Here is a 14,823-nt window from a genome sequence, read left to right as displayed (position 1 = left end):
TTTGGCAAGGACATGAAGCTGCTGTGGCTGGACTCCAGACACTGTGTTTCACTGCATTTGCATGGGGTGCTGTTACAGATGAACATGATCTTTCAGCTTTACTGCTCTATCAAAATATCACCTAGTTGGGCCTGGAATAAAATAACACATCCCAGGCAACACACTGAAATGTACAGCACATTAACAGCTTTATTTCTAGGGGTATTGTTTGTCTACTGCTATTGAGAAATGGCAAAAATGTGTGCATACATGCAATAAAACCCAAATACATTATGATTTTAATATATGTGTTGAAATGCCATATTTGTTCTCCGTCTTTATGGAACCTTCTAGGCATTTGGATTTCGGCATTGATGTCAGCCATTACTGATTAGATTTTTGAATGTTTAAACCCCAACACACACCCACAAAGTACCCTAATTTTTTTACTTAAGTTAAGATAAATTCCTCAAATAAGTTAACATTCTAGTTAAAGTTCATATATACATATATATATATGTACTGTGTATATATATATATATATATATATATATATATATATATATATATATATATATATACACACATACAGTAAAAGTCAAAAGTATGATGTGAAGGAAAAAGTCAGTAAAGATGCTTAAAAACAGACCTTAGTACAGTATCGAAGTAATTGCACTTTGTTACCTTCTAGCTCTGCTATGATGTGGTGATATAATTCTTAGATGGAAGAAAGCAGTTACCTGCAGAGAGTCGCGGGCGTGTTCTGGGTGTCTGCATCTCCTGTCGGGCATGTGGTAGCATGTGGTAGCGCTTGGCCTCATTAACCAGGTCTCGGCATGGCTCTGAGGACTTGATCAGCTCCTCGTTGTCTACCACATTCAGTAGGTAGCTGGGGTGGATAAAGGGCAGCCGCACTACAGCCAGCAGCTCTGACATATGCTGATAAATAAAAAAAAAGATTTCAGCCAAAAATTTATTTCGACAACATAATCACCCATTACCCATCATCTTGGTGAAGCAGAAAAAAAAAACCCAACACCAATCAACAGATTCTAAAAAGAGTCAAAGACCGTCCATTTGCATATAAGTAAAGATCTGAGCCATTATGAATAGATTATGCTTTCAAAAGCAATCGCTCACAGTGACAGTCCAACGGATAAAGAGCCCAGAGTGGGTCCAGGCTTGCCATTATATTCACATAATAAACTTCAACACCAATTACCCAGTAATCAAAAATACCATCAGAGTCTGCCAGCTTTATGTGGCAGTAGCCAGGTGATAATAAGAAGGCATAACAGAGTAATGTACAGGTGGTGAATATTTCCAAAACCAAAACTCAGCAAAGGGAGGAGGGTTGCCATGGTGAATGATCCCATCACCTAATGCCTCCTTTTTCCACTATATCTCCATCGAGGCCTTTGTCCAAATCAGCGGAACTTGTAAACACAATGCAACATGGCCAACAGCTGGTGAGGCTGTTTAATGCCTTTCCTCCTCCCCTACCCACTCTTGGGGGCGCAGGATATCAAAAGCAAACTTGCCAAGCACATTATAAGACACAATGTAGGTCCACCAGAGGTGTAGCACCAAAATAACTATAACACAGGAATTGGCCTTCAACACACATTCTCATTCAGATGCACAGAGAGACTAGTCTAAATCAGGAGCAATAAAGGTCAGAGTTGTGGGTGTGCTGGTGGCATTTCCATGCAGTCCCCGGTGAGAATACACTTGAGGAATATTTGCACCATCATGTTGAGAGAGTTTATCTACCTAGCACTTTAGGAAGTAAGGTCTAAAATCACCATTCACTGCGTTTCATGCAAGCGTGTAATCTCGGTGTTGGGGAAAAAAAAATTAAGAATGTATTTTTTAACAACATTTGCAGGCAGTGTACCTGAAAAGAAATCCCTCTGGATTACAACCATTCTCTCCTCTGCTGAAGCAATCATGGCTTATCGACTGTATGATTTAAGAATCAGAACGCAGCTCTGCTTCGACTTGAGCTTGAGCTGCTCTGCAATAATGTCATGGCAAGAGGGAGCTGGCTTATAGAACCATCTATGAAATATGGAACTGCTGTGCTGCAAGAGAAAGTTCGCTTTATTTTGCATTGAGAGATGAATTGGCTATGATTCAGTGAACTGCATTAAGTAAGTTATATTGAAATTACCGAAGGCATGTAGACTCGTGTGGCAAAGCTCAGAAATGCGGTGATTGCTGTGTGCCCTTGCGAATCTGTTTACAATAAGACTTCAATAACAAACTCCTGGGCATTCAGTATGCTACACCTGTTTGCAGTAAAATTGCACTGGTAACATGCTTTATAGGCGTTCTGCAGTGCTAAGAGCTACATCAGAGTCTCCATTAAGAGCTGAGTGTATTTTAGCTGTTTGTTGTAGTGCTTAACAACATGCTGTTATCTAAGACAGTGTCTTGCTGCAAACTCCAGGTGCACCGCTTCTACATTAGAGTTTCGATCCAACACAAGTCTTGCCTTGTGAGATTAGCTGCTACTTTCTTTTTTCAGTGATTGAAAGAACCATTTTCTCATGTCCTTTTCTATCACCAGAGGACATATCAGATCTAATCTGCTAGGGCAGAGCTTAGCTGAAATGTTTCTTTACATTTTTGGTCGATTTAATATAATATAATATAATATAATATAATATAATATAATATAATATAATATAATATAAATTTAATATAACATAATATAAAATATATAATACACAATACACATCATATCACATCACATCACAGCTCCAGGGTCCCTGCTTCAATCCTGAGCTTGGGTTACTGTCAGGGTGTAGTTTCTCATTTTGTTCTGTGATACACTAGTGTCCCATCCAGGGTATATTCCCACTTTAAACCCAATCTTCCTGGGATGCACTCCATATCCACAGCTACTCTGAGCAGGGAGTTACTAAAGATGAATAATGTAATGTAATGCAATTACAGATGGCTCAAAAGCCCTTTTTGATTTCCTATACCGATATCTTGAGTTTCAGTCAATACTGATATCCATCTGATATTGTTTTCTATAAGTCACAGTTAAGTGCTTAAAAAAGCTAAATTATGCTGTAAATGTAACAGTATAAAAATAATAAAATTAAAGAAAAAGGAAATAAGTGAACAAATAAATAAATAAATAAAACCCTAGTCGAGGCTGTAACCATAATGCTTCCAGTTTAAAAAAAATAAAAAATTAAATTTAAAAAAAATTTAATTGTTAAAATTAAATTTCAGGTTTTGCATTTCATAATTATTTGTTGGTATTGATCCAATTCCAGTAGTGGATCAATGCAATGTCTAAATATGATACATCATATCACATCATATCACAAATTGTTGTCCATGGATCTGATTTGTTCTGTCCAGCACAGATGCTCAATAAGATTAAATCAAGATCTTTGTCATGTTTCCCAAACCACTCCTGCAGTATGGTAGGGCACAATATTCTGCTAAAAAAGACCACAGCCATTAAGGAACACCATTGCCAGGAAAAGGTTTACTTTGTCAACAAATGTTTAATTAGGTGGTACGTGTCAAAGTAACACCACATGAATGCCAGGGACCCAAGGTCTACCGGCAGAACATTGCTGAGAGCATCACACTGGCTCCGCCGGCTTGCCTTCCTCCCATAAAGCATCCTCATGCCATTTCTTCTTCAGGTAGGTTATGTACAAACACACCCGGCTGTGCACATGACATTAAAGAAAATATGATTTAACAGACTAGGCCATCTTCTTCCATTGCTCCATGGTCCAGTTTGTTGCTCATGTGCCCATTCCAGGCACTTTCTGCAGTAAACAGGAGTCAATATGTTTACTCTGATTGGTCTGTGACTACACAGCCCTATAAGGGGCAAGCTGTAATGAACTGTATGTTTGCTCCCCATGCAAATCAACAAGCCTTAGTCTAAGGTTGGACTATCCCAGAGACAGATAGGTAGGAATCTTGAAATACCCTTCTACAGAGTTTATAGATTTTAGATCTGTTTAGTAAAACCCTCTAATTCTACGCTTAGGTGAGATGTTGCTCTAATAGCCAGCACAGCATTTGTGGACATGAGAATGCTTAACAGAAAAAAAATATTCCAATATTTCGATTTATACCCATAACTTATAGTTAATATTATTTGTTAAAATATAAGAATTATAAATATAGGTTGTGCCTGACCCAAATCGATGAGAAAAAAAGAGTTCGTTTAGCAAAAAAAACCTATGGACCATCCCTTTAATGAGCAGCTCAAGTATTTTATTTTAAAGGCATGTTCCTGACACAAGAATAATCTGCTGTAATATTTTATTTCATGGCCAGATATGCTCTCTGTGTTTCCATTATTATCTTCAAGTGGAATAAGAAATTGCAATCCCCAGGGCAAGCCACAACAAGGCAGAATCAAATTTGTGATGGTTATTCCACAGCTTGTAGATATAAAACGTATCTATCTAAGCCATAAATCATGAGGTCGGATTGCTCTCCAAGCAACTCTGAAGACTGATCATAATAGAAGGCTAGGATTCATCGAGCTCTCCTTATATTTTTCACTGCTCCAGGGCAGGACTGTAAGAGATAATAGAGGGATGGAAAAGATTGCATAGACTTGTACACAAACATGAATAATTAGTGCATAAACACACAAATGCACACAAACCACAAATATGACCAGTTCTAAACACCCACACATGAGGGGAAAAAAGAGCAGGGATTAGAGGTGTAAACAGGATACTCAGTTCACAAAACATTACTGAGGTGAGAAGAGTGATGGAGAGCAGATAGATTAAATATGTCCATGATACACTTTACTCCCCATGGGATAAAGGGAAATGTGCGTTCCAGAGTCAACAGTGCCATCATCCTAGGCAGTGTCATTTCCCTAAAAACACCTGTGAGCTCATACAGAAGATTCATATTAAACAGCGGCCTGAACTTCACTGTGAAAAATGACCCACTACAACGGGTTCGATTACAGCGCTCCCTGATTGCATCTTGTCAAAGCCTAGCAAGAGCGCTGGGGGGTTTAGTGTGGAGTGTCTCGAGAGACTGGGGACAGAGGCTAGGGAGAAAACAAAATCAATAGGTTGGAAATGCTCAAAGAAGGGATGACTCCATAGCCTATAAACATGCCTCTTAAAAACCTGCATTATGCCATAGCTTCATTGCAACTGCCAGCTTTCCATGATTGAGAAGCCATCAGGTTTGGAACGGCGGCCCCTTTCTGCATTTTAACAGAACACTACGCTTATTCTCTGCCACTGGCTCTGATCAGTCAGAGAGTAAAACAGACAATTACAGAGATCTACGCCTGGCCTGCAGCACGAGACAGCAATTTCAGCTTAGGACTGTCATGATAATTCACCATCAAGCTCCATTCAAACGAAAGATGTAACACAAATGCCTGAATTTCTGCTCAATTTGCCATAGGCACCAAACTGCACAAATAAAGGTCTCAAAGCATTGGCATGAGTAATTCAGATAATAATCCAGCATGTACTAATAGACTACCTAAGCAAGGCATTATTTCATTAAACACACACAGCTCCAGTATCAGAAGCTAATATGCAACAGATAATTATATGCAAGATAATTATGTGTACGTCAAAATGTGGCTTGATGTTCTTATTTGTTCAGTGAAGTACAGGATTGAAAAAATTAAAATAAATAAAGTTAATATGTACAATCATTTTTTATTATTTTTTTTACTACCATCAAAAATGGTTAGAAATGTTTTCATAGAGCTGACTGGAAATCAAATTACATTTCAAAATGGTCTAACACATCAACAGAAGGAAGAAAGTAAAAGAAGCCCTGGGTCTCAGATCATAATGCACTGAGGGATCAAAGAGTTTTGAGTGAGAAGTTGCACATCTAGACAGTCTAGACAGACAATAACCCAGAGCACCTGGACACACATGACTGTGTATTCAGTGTAGATAAGTGAGGATGTGTGCACGCACACATGCGCGCGCGCACACACACACACACACACACACATTAATACAGTGTGTGTATATATATATATATATATATATATATTTTTTTTTTTTTTCTTCCACTAATGTAATTTAATCTTAACCCTAATCTAACTCTATCTTTTTCTCTCTTCTTTTAAATAAAAGCTGTCAGCTCTTATTTTTTGCTTTTGAGGGTATTTATTTGACCCCTCCCGAAACCTAAAACCACAACCACATAGACACGCAGACACATACTGCATTGCTGCAAAATTAAAGTGTCATCGTATGGGCCTCTAAGATTTGGTTAATTACACAATGCAAGCTAATATCTAGATAAATCTATTTTTTTTAAGCATGCTACAGAAATGTCATATGTACAGCGCGCCCAGGGATTCAGAGTGTATTGATTGAGCAAATAATTTTTCTTTAGTGACCTATTACTTACACTCATATAAATCTGTCTTAGAGAAAAAAGCCTGTACTCTGCACTCTTTTTTTACAGTCCAGGCAACATAAATCTACATAGTTGGCAGAGTAAAACAAAGCACCTAGAAGATGCCGTAGACTGCTTTCTGATGAATATACCAGCCTGCAAAAAAAAAAAAAAAAAAAGGAAAAAAAAAATAACAGAGATGTGAGAAAGTGTGAATAAACTAGAGTCTTTTGAGTTCTGGGTGGGTGTTATGTTGGATTTGTGATTTTACAGGTTGAGCCTCATAGGAGAAAAGTGAGGTATCAGACCTCTGAACTTCGGCTAAATTCAGATTGATTTCCTTTTCCAGACTGTTGTTCGGCAGCGGCCGTCTTGGCCCAAATAAACATCAGTCCATTACATCACTATTGCTTCCTTTTCATGCCATCAGATCCAGTTTCACGGCAAGGTTCAACGCGCCCCGAGCAGTGTGCTCAATTGGCTGTCAGACTTCCTTGGTGGCTGATAATGCACATTTGCAGTTTTCAGTTATATTCTAACACATTACCTTGGACAAAGTGACATTAGGCTGTAATGTAATTCGACCAAGACAAACTCATTTCACCGACTACAAATAAAATGAAAATGAAAGAAGCTAAAACAGCATGTGCATAAAAACTTGTTGACAAGCTCTGTTTGCAATTCAGAATGCCTGGAGTATTGTTCATATGCAGCAAATTACATGTGACAGCTTTACAACTCTCATGGCTCTGAGCAAAAAGAGAAATGTTTTACATTATTTTAAAATGTTACCACTGAGACCATGTCTATACCTGACATAGGCAGAATGACAGCTCTTTTTGCCTTTGAAGCAAGACGCTAGGATTTTAATTTAATCTTTATTCGGAGAATGTGTAGCGTATGAGCAATTGCCATAAACAAAAATTTGTCTGCAGTCGGATCATTTATCCTTTTATTTGATACTTGCCTATAGTCAAAAGTTTAACTGCTATTGTTGCTGCAACCTGTAAACATTTTAAATATGCAATTATGTATCAAACATTCAAAGCTATAACAATTACATAACTGTGTAATAGTACAATATCTATTCTTATGTAGTTAGCATTGTTTTGCATTGAAAAAATGGAACAATGTTGAAGTGTATAATTAACATTGTGAAAATCAGCATTTTATCAGTTATGCACTGGACTGATTAAAAAAACAATCTGCACATCCCATTAAGTTCAAATGTATAGAGAGGATGATGGTCACACTAGTGTGTCCTCTGCTTGAGAACCTGTGAGATCTGCACTGGTGAAGCCTGAAGCGCTTAAGAGAACCAGTAACCAGCATGCATTACAGTACATGTTATACAGTTACACGGTCACACTATAACAGTTAAAACAAGCTCTTAGCTCTTAAACACAACAACAACTCAACACAAAATGCCACAGAAATCAGGCATTTCTGCTGCCTTTATGACTTTATTTCAGCTATAGAGCTCATTATGTTTCAGACATTATGTTTATTAAATCAAAACCTTTGGATACATCTTGTTTACAATACTATACCACAGTTCCCATCAAAATTTAATTTGATTTAGTTTTAGAAAGAAAAAAAATCCATATTGTTTTGCAATTTTAACTGTCAGTCATAATTCAATTTCTTCATAAAAAATGTAATTAAATTGTGCAGCCTATATTCAAAACTTAATCAACTCATGACCCGAGTACACTGTAGCATCAGAATTATTATTTTTTAATCATAGCTTTGACAGTAGTTGTGACTGTAAAATAAATAATAGGTTTAAATGTGTTATGTTTCTATAGTATCATCTCATTCACAGAAGCCTACAAGACAGAAGCTTCACATATTCTTTTTCTACAAATACATGTTTTTTTTATGGGTTTAATGAAGAAAAGAATTGTTAATTTAATGTTGTTGTTGTTTTCTTTTTTTAAATAAAAGCCATTTAGTTTCAAGTGTCAGCACTTTGTAACAGTCACAGTGGTTTGTAAATGTTTATACTGTTTACAGCTGCTATAATGTACAAGAGCGTGCCAACACAAATTAAGTTGTTTTTTTATGTCGTGGAACATCTTGCAGATGAAATACTAAACAGAAGTGGTTTCATACCTTACCTGCTGTATTTTTATATAACAGTATGGCCCATCCTAATATTCTGATCGCAACTTGGGGACTATAATGTTTTCATGGAAGATTCTATCCTTAAAAAAGCTTAATTTACCAATACACATGAATGAAAATGTAATAAAAATAATGTTTTGCATAAAATTTCCCATCATTTGCCCTAAAAATTTGGAGTTTAATATAAATTATGTTCTGTTCACAGTACCATGTACTGTGTTATCTGCAGTAATCATATGACGGACTGGAGATACCGACAACTGAGGTATTAAACAAGAATGGCTAGCTGGGTTTAATTTTACTATTTATTGCACAGATTTACTGTAATTCATATTATTGCCCCTCAGTCCTTTTCCTCTCTCGTAAAAGCAGCAGAAAGCTAATTCAGCCCTTAATGCAGCTAAAATTCAGATACATCAACAGTATTCTCGATGTTGCTATAGATTAATTTTGGTAAATTTTACAGATATTAGTTATTCAAGGTTGTATGTAAGGAAATACAGTCCATTAAGAAACAATTACACTTTTGGTAAAGACTTTTAATAAGAAAGGTTATAAAAAACTATTTTGTGGGTAATCAAATAAAAATATAATTAGAGATAGTTAAGCAAATAAAAAAAAATCTACAAAGTCATGTGTAACAACTACGAACACTCCTAATTCTAGTTTGACTAAATGTAACTGTTCCAATTTATTACTTTTTAAATGCACCTGGGAGTTTGAAGTGGCCATTCATGACATCTTTGTTCACTGAGGTATAAATATGAAGTGACATAAGACAGCAAATAAAGGCACTGTCTATTTAAAATAGCTACATGCCTGAATAGGTCCAAATCCACTACAATCACAATAATGAAGACATTTTAAATAATCTGAACTGTAATAAACATGTATTTTACTCACACTGTGATTAGGGATATTTAAAGATAGAAACATTTTTTAAAAGACCAGAGTTTGAGGTTCGCAGAATTTGGTATCATTTTGAGGTAATTAAGTCTCCAAACTTATGAAGACATCACCTGCATGCAAACACACTGCAGTATTTGGAAGCACACTAGAAGAACACTTTGCCACGTTTCTGGAAATTTGACTACAGCCAGGGTCCATGATCGAATAAAACACTGGCATAAAACCCTGAAGATATGTTTGAGTTTAAAAAAGATAAATGGTTATACAGAATAAAAAAGTTAATCAGCTTTGTTATGCATGCTGAGTATCTGTGATGTTATGGAGCAGTTTTTCATCCAGAGTCCCTTAGAAACTTGTAAGGATAAATGTCACCATAGACCATGAAATGATTTTGATAGTTATTAAATAACCATCCAGGGTGTATTGTAATGTGGCTAATGTGTGCAAGCTTTTATTTGGGAAAAAAAAAGTTTGTAACAACTAGCTAACCTTAAACAGTTAAATATTTTACAGGTGAAATAAATCTAAGCCTAGGGAAGCCGAGCTCCGTTTTGTAAAAGACAAAAATTTCCCATCATAAAAAGGATTCTTTGGTTGTGAGTTGAGATCAGTCTTAGGGCACATAATGTGATGTGTTCCCCGGCAGCCAATTTTGTGCTCCTGCAATCAAAGATGGCCTGCAAGTTCTCTGCAGTGTCAGAAATCTTTGATTAAAATCTCAGAGTGTGACCACTGCTACAATGCCCATCTTAATGCCACAACTAGAGAACAACGTAGGATAAAGTACAGTAAAACTTCAAGTAAGATGTTTATGTCTGGCAATATATATTTTACTACTTTATTCCTTGCAGGCTTATGAGCTTTCTGTATCGTCCTGATGTCCCCAGTCAAAAAAAACACCCTCCAAACTCCTCCATTTCTCCTTTTAAAATGTGTTTTCACTAGGTAAAACATTTTATACTGAGGGTTTGTTTCTGCTTATTTCTTGCACACACCTGGATTGTGTTTATACTGATATAGGATCTGGCATTTTGGTAAAGAATTTAGACAAAATTGTGACTATTTTGTACATGAGACAAATAATCATGAATGACAGCAGTATTCATACAGAATAAAACCAAAAATTGTAATTATTTTGTACATGTGACAAATAATCATGAATGACAGCAGTAATCATACAGCATAAAACCAGCTTTGGGTAGATTTTTAGATTTTCAACTGAATGATTTAATAATGAAAAAATGCTTGCCTAGATAAAACCTTAATGTTAGATGACCGTTGAAATCCACTGTCTGGACCATGTAGTTTTTAAAAGTTAGAATGACTTTAATAAAATGATGAAAAGACACCATTGAATGAATGATCACAACACAAGGTTGTGAATACAATCTAAAAAAAAAACTACATTTTACCATTTATTTGAAACATTTATGCCGATTAAAGTCAATTTTCAAAATATCTGACTACATCCAAGGTCCCGTAATTCTAATAGGGTTTACAATTCCAACATTCATCGTGAATCTCTAAATGCTGTAATGTTATCTCTCTGTTTATTGTACCATAAGGTGCATCTTAGCTCCCGAATTTCCATATTGCAAAATGGCATCCAAACTGCATCGCAGCAGTGACTGGACTTTAACTTTCACTCAAGTCACCAGTTCCAAGTTAATAGTGCTTTGAAGTTGTTTTCTGGGCCAACTTTAGGGCCACATCCTGACTGATGGCAGCCCATTTTTGCATAATCAATGCTTGGAGTTTGCCAGAATTGTTGGTTTTTGTTTGTCCACTCGTCTCTTGAGGATCTCAATGGGATTAAGGTCTGTAGAGTTTTCTGTCAATGAACTGAAAATGTTGATGTTTGTTCCCTGAGCCACTTAGTTATCACATTTGCCTTACGGCAAAGGTGGAAAAGGCACTGTTCGTCACCAAACTGTTCTTGGATGGTTTGGAAAAATAGCTCTCGGAGGTTGTTTTTTTTTAAATAGCATTTTTCATGGCTGTGTGGCAATTTTGAGGCAAAATTGTAAATGAGCTCACTCCATTGACTGAGAAGCAACCTCATGCAAGAATGGGCTGCATTAGTCAGGATGTGGCTCAGAAGAAGACTGACAGCATGCAAAGGCAAATTGCCGAGGTCTTGAAAAAGAATGGTCTTTTTGTAAGTAAGATTTCTGTACGTATTGGAAGCTTTTTTAGAGATGAAATTGATGATTGTAAAAATATGCTAATAGGTAGAAATTCTTGTAGTTCCATAATCAAAATTAACATTCCTAACTCACCTGTACTCGATTGCTGGGGTCTTTCTTGATCCACTTGATAACTGTCTCATACACCAACTCCTCGGCTTTTGCGTTGAGACTGTCATTGGACAGGTAGCTGATGAAGTCCTCTTTGGAGATGTTGAGGATTTCCTGCTGACTTGCCACCTCTGGGAAGTTCTGCAGAGCGAAGGCTTTGGCCATACTGTGGAGCTCTGTGCACTGCATGGCCTCTGCCATCGCCAGCACTCCCAGGCAGTTACTGGCTGTCAGCTGTTTCTCTGTATGAGCATAAAAACACACACACATACTGTAAAGTATACAATACATGAACAGAGAGACAAAACACAGGAACAGCTAGACACACACACACACACACACACACTTGCACCTTGTAAGATGGACATCTACAGCCCATGCCTTCGGGAATGGTGTTTGCTGGATTAAATTTCAGCGAGTATTGCTATAGAGCCAAAGAGTGTAATATCTCAAGCAGATGGCGGGAAGAAGAACCGAGAGGAGAAAATCGATTGGACATGGATGCAGGAGGCTCACCTGGGCCTTTTGATTAGTGCAGACCAACACAAGCTTTTTCCACTGCCCAAAAGGTCAACATAATGAAACAAGAGCTCTTTACTCTTCTTTACATCACAGCTTTAATAAACAGGAGTTTCAGCACTACACAGTGCTGTCAGTGTATATATAGAGAATTGAGAATTTGCCTTGGTCTAGCACAAATGTTTCTGAGGTGAAAATTGAGATCTTCTTATACTGCCTCAAAAGTAGTTTATTAGTTATTAGAGAGAATAGATGGATGAGATTAATACAGGAAGTAATGACACAGAAAACCGAAACAAACCTTTTGCTCCTCTTTTAACAGAGCAATAAACCTTACATTCCTCCAACAATGCACGAACATTCACAGTTATCATGAACCACTCACTCACTCACACACTCATCGTCTATAAAGCTTTATCCTGTATTTAGGATCACTCTGGAGGCTTATGGCATGAGGTGGTGTACACCCTGGACAGGATGCCAATCCATCACAGGGCACACAAACATATACTCACTCACACACTACGGGCAATTTGGGAACGCCAGTTAGCCTTATCTGCAGGTCTTTGGTCTGTAGGAGGTACCTGAAGGAAACCCACCAAGCACGGGGAGAACATGCAAACTCCATGCACATAGAAACGGGAATCGAACCTGGAGGTGCTAACCACTGCACCACCGTGCCGCCTTGAACTTACTTGTAAAAGAAAACCCTACACACAAAAAAAGTTAATTAAAACCCAACAAATATCTTACTTTCCATCCACACTGAAAGAATGATCATTTTTCTACATGGCACACCAGTGACTGCAGTTATTTTTTACCTATTCTTCTTTTTTTATATAGAATATTGCTGCTCTTCTACAATAAATTCCTACTGGAGCGAATGTCATTTCATACGAGTTGAGATATTCATGGATTATTAAGTGGCAGATCCCAGTGGAAGACAGTGGCAGAGGAACTGGAGATAGGAAAAAAAGTGAACCTGTGCTGTCAAAGCTCCCATCCTCCTCCAGACTTTTTGATTTTGTTTTCAAATGCAGCAATTCAGGTTAGCAATTCAACTTTTTTTATCAATGGTAAATCAAAAAAGGGGCATAGTTCGAAGACCATTAAATAAGTCTGATGGTGGAATTGATGTTGAGCGAAAAAAAAAAACATGTATACAGGGATTTAGTAAAAGAATTTATAGGATACATTCAATGTGAACAATAGTTCCAGTATCTCAGTATATCAGCCTTGCACATACTGGAAAATGTGCCACAGACAGAATCCAGACTACTGATGTGTTTGCCCACAGCTGTCATGACAGTTTGGCTAAAATATGTATGGCTCCAATCTTTACTGTGTCACAGAGGATGATATCCAACAAGCAGTCAAATTACCAGCACATATTTTTTTTCCCCCAAGATTTAATACAAGCAAAGCCAGTGGTATTATTACATAAATGCCTGGCTAGCTTTATAAATAGAGAAAAATGTGTATATGATGGCTATAGTGAGGAAACGCTGTACTAATAACACACTCTATTCCACACTACATAAAAGCTGTCAATCAAAAACAAGCACGCAACAAAGAATTAGTGGTACAGAAAGGGAAACATGCTTTTAGAGGAAGAAGAGCAAATGAAGATTTCTTCGATTTTTTCTTCTTCTAAAAAGCCAAAAACCAATTCAAGTATAATGTGAAACAAATAAGAAAAACATAATACAAATAAAAAAAAAGAAATAAATACAATACTTAACTAATTGTCTAATCAAATATATAGCCGTGGCCAAAAGTTTTAAGAATGACACACATATTTATTTTCACAAAGCCTTTAGTGTTTTTCGATCTTTTTGTCACATGTTACTATGGTATAAGTCTTGGTTTACGAGTACAGAGTATTATGTATCACGCATGCGCTTCTTGTTTTGACGCCGAGCGTCTCATCAGAGAGGTTAAAGATCCATTATCTCTCTCTGTATTAGCCCCTCTTTGTGTCTGTGTGCATGCGCATCATTGGACACCCTCCTACTTTCGCCTTTATAGACACACACACTCTTTCTCTCTGCTCTACACAGAAACACTGCTCTGTCGTAATTCTTTTTAAAGGTAAAGTACAAGTAATTTGTTTTATTTTTACTTTACAGCAGTGATTCCGTTAGTGTGTTGCTCAAAAAAACAGTGTTTCCGTTGTGTGCGTACGTGTGTGTGTGTGGAAAAAGTGAAGAAAAAGTAACTGTGTAAAAGAAGGAGAGGGGAAAGGGCTCCTTACTTTAGCTTCACACACACACACACACACACACACACACACACACACACACACACACACACACACAGTGCCTGCGCGCAGTCAGGATTTATTTGTACTTTTTTAAGGTAAAGTAAGGTAATTTGTTTTATTTTTACTTTATATTTTGTGATAATTATATTTATGTATTTTTTTTTGGGGGGGGGGGTTTGATTTGGTTTACAAGTGTTTTAAAATATTTAAATATAAATTCTGCTTGTAATCCAAGTATCAAAGGCTTTTATTGACAATTACATTAAGTTTACGAAAAGAGTCAATATTTGCAGTCCCTTCTTTTTCAAGACGTCTGCAATGTACTCTGGCATGCTG

At 36.9% G+C, this 14,823-nt stretch overlaps 1 protein-coding gene across 2 annotated transcripts in view; it reads right to left on the bottom strand.

Annotated features, from left to right (window-relative positions):
* The window catches only part of LOC128535291 (kelch-like protein 29), a 107,995-nt gene that overhangs the window by 31,106 nt on the left and 62,066 nt on the right, over positions 1–14,823 (bottom strand). For both annotated transcript variants that reach the window (XM_053509163.1, XM_053509165.1), the window contains exons 8-9: positions 11,688–11,947; positions 720–918 (exon numbers count right to left, since the gene is read on the bottom strand). In XM_053509163.1, the coding sequence (XP_053365138.1) occupies positions 720–918; positions 11,688–11,947 (459 nt within the window). The remainder of the gene's footprint in view (positions 1–719; positions 919–11,687; positions 11,948–14,823) is intronic.

This window comes from Clarias gariepinus, chromosome 13, assembly GCF_024256425.1.
Source record: "Clarias gariepinus isolate MV-2021 ecotype Netherlands chromosome 13, CGAR_prim_01v2, whole genome shotgun sequence".
Classification (NCBI taxonomy): Eukaryota; Metazoa; Chordata; class Actinopteri; order Siluriformes; family Clariidae; genus Clarias; species Clarias gariepinus.
Note: the sequence above shows the minus strand (reverse complement) of the source record. Positions and strands in the feature narration are given on the sequence as shown.